The sequence below is a fragment of the Austrofundulus limnaeus genome, unplaced genomic scaffold (genome assembly GCF_001266775.1).
Source record: "Austrofundulus limnaeus strain Quisiro unplaced genomic scaffold, Austrofundulus_limnaeus-1.0 Scaffold1255, whole genome shotgun sequence".
Lineage (NCBI taxonomy): Eukaryota > Metazoa > Chordata > Actinopteri > Cyprinodontiformes > Rivulidae > Austrofundulus > Austrofundulus limnaeus.
Window position 1 is genome coordinate 19,535 of NW_013953657.1, and position 5,361 is coordinate 24,895.

Here is a 5,361-nt window from a genome sequence, read left to right on the forward strand (position 1 = left end):
ACCTTGATGTTTTGGGACCCCACTTTGGGTCCCGACCCCAACTTTGGGAAACACTGATTTACATTGTCAAAAAGCCTGTGTTTTCAGGGTTATTAACAAAGTTTGTGTACTCAGACCAGTAATATTTGGGGTCACAAGTTTTTGCCATGAATATTTTGTGGGTCAGAAGATAAAAAGTTTGGGAACCACTGATTTAGTAAATGTGTCAGGGTTTTTTAAATGTGTTCTGTTTGCAGATGATACAACATTTTTTTTTGTTTGGGTTAAGATATCGAACAAATGTTGGAGATGATACAGTCAGAATTTGTAAAAATACAAACTTGGTTCAAACTTAATAAATTATCATTCAATTTGGATGAAACCAATTATATGATACTGTATTTAGTAATAGAAAAAGAACTGTAGCTGTTTCATTTAAAGTTGATGGTGTTGAGATTTGTAGAGTTTGGTGTGTTATTGATAAAAAAAAACTGACATGGAAACCTCACATAAATTATTTAAGAACAAAAATAACTACATTTATTGCAGTACTTTACAAAATAAGGGAGTTATTCAATGATAAAGCTCTGTATGTGGTGTAACATTCAATAATTGTTCCACACTTGATATTATACTGAAGTCTGGGGGAAAGCATGTAAAAACAATTACAAATCCTATTTTTATTTTACAGAAAAGATCTGTAAGAATTATCACCAGAAAAACAAGCTTATATCCAACATAAATTTACAGGTCTGCTCTTTGAAGAAATGCGTATTGCATGCTACCTTTCATTCTAAAGTTTTAGACTGAAATCATTTTGTGGTGAAAAGGAACAGAGCTGTTATCAGTCAAGTCCTGTAAATAACATTAGTAGTAATCTCATGATGTCAGAGGTGGGCAGTAACAAAGTACATTTACTTGAGTACTGTTTTTTGGTATCATTTTCTTGATAGCTGTTTACTTTCACTCCACTACATTTCTCTAAAGGCTTTAGTTACTAGTTACTTCTTTTGACCGTGTTTTTGTAATTTTTATCTCTTATGTTCCACCGACACACTGTAAAAATACACACTACACCCCTATACAGTAGGTGGTGATAAACAGCTTTAAACCTGTTGCAAGGAGAAGAAGAAGAAGATTTTTTTTACTTTTAGTCCCTTTGTTCTATGAATGGTTTTCTACTAATAAACTTTGACTAATTGTTTTCAATCAATCAACTTTATTTCTACAACACAGTTTAAAAGACCACAGGGGGAACCAAAGTGCTGTACAATAAGACAAAAATACTCTAAGACAATAAAAGAACCATACACCAGGTTCACACAGGTACAAGACAAGACCCCAGTGTGTTAAAAGCCAAAGAATAAAAGTGTGTTTTTAAAACAGATTTAAAGACTCAGCACTGCTGAGTTTGGAAACCAGTCTTCCTTTCCTGAAATTATTGTAACTCATGCTGCTGAAGTGATGAAAACCTTTATTTTTCCTGGGTGTAACCAGGTCCATGTCTGTGCCGTGGAGTACGCCACGCCCCTGCTGACTCTGTACCGGATGTCCCAGGAGAGAAGTGCTGGTTTTGGTGAGCGTGAGCGCAGGCAGCAGGTCCTTCTCTTCTACAGGACCCTGCAGGACATTTTGGACCAGTCGCTGGAGTGTCGCAACCAGTACAAACTCATCCTGCTCAACGGTACGAAAATAACCCAACATGCATGAGTGTGAACGTTACGCACACTTCACAGCCATGACACATTCAGCCTTTAGATTTTTGTTTATCAGCTTCCCCTTTTAAGAGCTGACTAGTAGGAATTAGGAGGGTTTTTTTTAGTTTATGAGTGTAAAATAGATTTTAACTGTGTCCAGCAAATTTCTGTCACATGTCAACTTTTCTCATTTTACTGTCAGAAACACAATTTAACCACGTGCTGTTAGATTATTGGCTACATTTGAAAAGATAGTTTGTTCTTAAAGCAATGAGAGTAGGTTAAGAAAGCAAAGAATAAAAAAATTAGTTATTAAAGCATCCAGCTTATTTTTCTTCCTGTTGTAGATGAGCATGAAGAAGACCCCCACTTCCTGTCCAAAGCCATCCTCACACACTTGGAGCAGCAGGAGAAGGAGGAGTACTGTCTGGGTCCACCTCCTCTGCAGGAGTCTGAACGAGCTTTTCGGGGCTTTTCATTGGCTATGGCTGCAAACAGCACAAACTGGCACCAGCCAGAGCCGATGAGCAGGGAGCCGACGCTCATGATCAGCCTGGACAAACCTCAGTCTCTGAAGGTGCCCGTGGAGAACACGGACCACCACAGCCCCTGAAGGAACCCTTGGAGGACATGGATCGCAACTACAAAGCAACACTTCCATCCATCCATCCATCCATCCATCCATCCATCATCTATACCCGCTTCTTTCTTTCAGGGTCACTGGTGCTCATGTCCAGCAGTCACAGTACGAGGGGCGGGGTACACCCAACACCTCCAATTACTGCTTGTATTGTCTCAAAGGACATCAATAAAGCTGGTCCACTAGTCCACTGTCAGAAAAAAAACAACAATAAACATTGATTTACTTGTCAAATTGCTGATTGTGTAAAAGAAAGTTAAAGACTTGTCATACCTTAAAGGAATGCAGACAACCTGCAACCTTTCGGAGCTTTAAACTGATCATCTCATGTAGAAAAGTTATAGAGATGGCAAAACATCACAAAACTGCAAAATCTTGTGATCTTTAACTCTTTAGAATATGTGTTGAGGATAAATCTCATCGACTACCAGACCACACTTCAGCTCAATATCTGTCACCCATGATTTGCATTTGGACCCATGGGGACCGGGCATTGGTCCCCACAAGGCTGCTTTTTCGGGAAAATAGTTCCCATGATGTAGGAAAAACAAGGCCACACACACACACACACACACACACACACACACATCCTTGTATTTGCATGAAACTGAGGACTTTGTATTGACTTTACATTCATTTTTGTAACTGATGTCCAGCCCAGACATTTTCCTTAAATTAACCATTACTGGTCTAAAGTTAACACTAACCTGAACCAAAACATAATTCATACTAAACCTCTAAACCTAACTAGTAGTGTGTAGTAGAGCTGCAAATGAAGTGAGGACCGGGAAAATGCCCTCACTTTCCAATTCTCACTCTGTAGCAGAAACACACACACACACACACACAAAGGTAAAGAGAGACAATCCTCATGACTGCTGAACCTACTTGGTGACTCAGATGTGTTTACAGCCTGTTGGTGAGACAGGAACAGAACAATCTGACTCGTCTGTTATCAGTTCTACAGTTTTTACAGACAGACTGTTCAGAAATAACAGGCAGCACACAGATCAGGACAGGAGAGAAACGAAACAGTGGAGAACCTCAAGCACACACCAAGAAATGGCCATGAAGTCGTTTATGTTTTCTTAAAATAGTTATAACTATGCCCTGCTGCCATAAGTCAGGTTAACATGCAACTGCACAAGGTTGTCTGTTAGCAAAATATCTCATAAACCATTCAATGAATTTTGCTGAAATCAAGAAACGATCTGTAAATCTAACACGGATTACCTTACAAAGCTCCATCATATATTAAACATCTTATTGTTCCATACTTTCCTAACAGAGCACTTCACTCTCAGACTGCAGGTTTACTTGTGGTTCCTGGAGTTTCTAAAAGTAGAATGGGAGGCAGAGCTTTCATTTCTCAAGCTCCTCTCTTGTGGAACCAACTTCCAGTTTCTGTCTGTGAGGCTGACACTCTGTTTACTTTTAAGATTAGACTGAAGACTTTCCTTTTTGATAAATCCTATAATAAGACTTAGGTTTCCTGAATTATTCTTCATTTCTGCTGCTATAGACTTAGACTGCTGGAGCACAAACTGAGCACATTTCCTCACTCTGCTGTTGTCTTTAGTCTCTCTTCTCTACATGTTTATTGTAATTATTTCTATCATGGTTTTTTTTTTGTCTCTTCCAGAAGAAGGTGTACCTGGACCAGTCCTGGACCAGTTCTTCTGTGTTTGTGTCTCTTTCCTGTCCTCCAACCAGCCGGTCGAGGCAGATGGTCTCCTGTCCTGAGCCTGGTTCTGCTGGAGGTTTCTTCCTGATTAGCAGGGAGTTTTTCCTCTCCACCATTTGATGGGAGACTGTGATGAAGTAATTCAACACAATCTGCTGGTTTCTTCTTTAGATTGCTCTTTTTATGTACAGTGCCCTGAGACAACGTATGTTGTGATTTGGCGCTATATAAATAAACTTGAACTTTTTGGATTCAACATAAAGAGGATCGCCACATTAAACTGATTTTACAAAATTCAAAAAAGGCTGACAATTCGGTGTGGCAGTGGCCGAGACAGATCCCTAAAACGTTCTCCAAGTGTAACAAAACAATAGTCACACAATCCAAACACTAGACTGTTAACAGCCATTAGATTCAACCTATCCAGACTGTGAAGGATGTGGCCTCTGTGGGCTGCAGTACACATTCAACATCTCCTTCACCCCTGCCTTAGTGATGGACTCAAAACTTCCCACAGCTCCTCAGACTCTGCTCCCTCAAAGGTGGACATGGACGGATTAAGGAGATCCTCAAAGTGCTCAGCCTGGAACAGATCCTGTTTTCCTTTTCCAGAGCTTCCTAAAGCCAAACAGTTTAATCAATAAGTTTATTAGTAAAATTAAATTTAAAATAATAAATCTGTATTTGTTGTCTACAGAGGCAAAAAAAAATTCTTTTAAATTTTTTAATTTTATTTCATTATAAACTAAGCAGTCATACATGGAAATCCATGACTCGTTAGTTTCTTGTCTGAGTCAGGCTGATTATAGTTTGTGTTTGTTTGATAAGGATTCAAAAACAACATCTGCAGACATGTGAGTTTCTGTCATGGTTTTGGAAGGTTTCTTGACCCACATGCAAACACTCCAGGAAACAAGTTTTAAGATGTTTATTTTAAATGAAAGTGATCTTGGTCCAACGTGGTCCTGCAGACGCAGGGCGGGGGGGGGTCAGAACACTGGTGGAGGACGAAAGGTGATGAGACCAGGAACTTAGCTTACTATGAAGATGAAGCAGGTCGGCCAGGGAGAGGTGAGTGGGATCCTAGGGGTTGAGTCTGTGAGCCAAGCAACGATGAGCAGGTTGGAGGGCAGACAGTAGTGATGGGCAGTTTGAAGCTGAAGCTTCGGCGCATGTATTAAAAAAAAACAACACACTGTTTCAGAAGCACTGTGTCGGAGCTTGATTCGTTTGGTAAAAGTCACGTGATCAGTGACGTCCGAAGCTTCGAAAGTGGTGAACTTACGTCACTGCTTTGGTACCTGATTCAAAGAAGCCTGAGGAAGTGAATCATTGGCTACGTTCACACTGCAGGTCTTAAT

General features: G+C 39.9%; 1 protein-coding gene across 1 annotated transcript in view; it reads left to right on the top strand.

Annotated features, from left to right (window-relative positions):
* Positions 1 to 2,552, top strand: part of sting1 (stimulator of interferon response cGAMP interactor 1) — a 21,748-nt gene extending 19,196 nt beyond the window's left edge. The window contains exons 5-6 of the mRNA XM_014031456.1: positions 1,477 to 1,663; positions 2,024 to 2,552. Coding sequence (XP_013886910.1) covers positions 1,477 to 1,663; positions 2,024 to 2,289 — 453 coding nt within the window. The 3' untranslated portion in view covers positions 2,290 to 2,552. The remainder of the gene's footprint in view (positions 1 to 1,476; positions 1,664 to 2,023) is intronic.
* Positions 2,553 to 5,361: the final 2,809 nt, after the last annotated feature.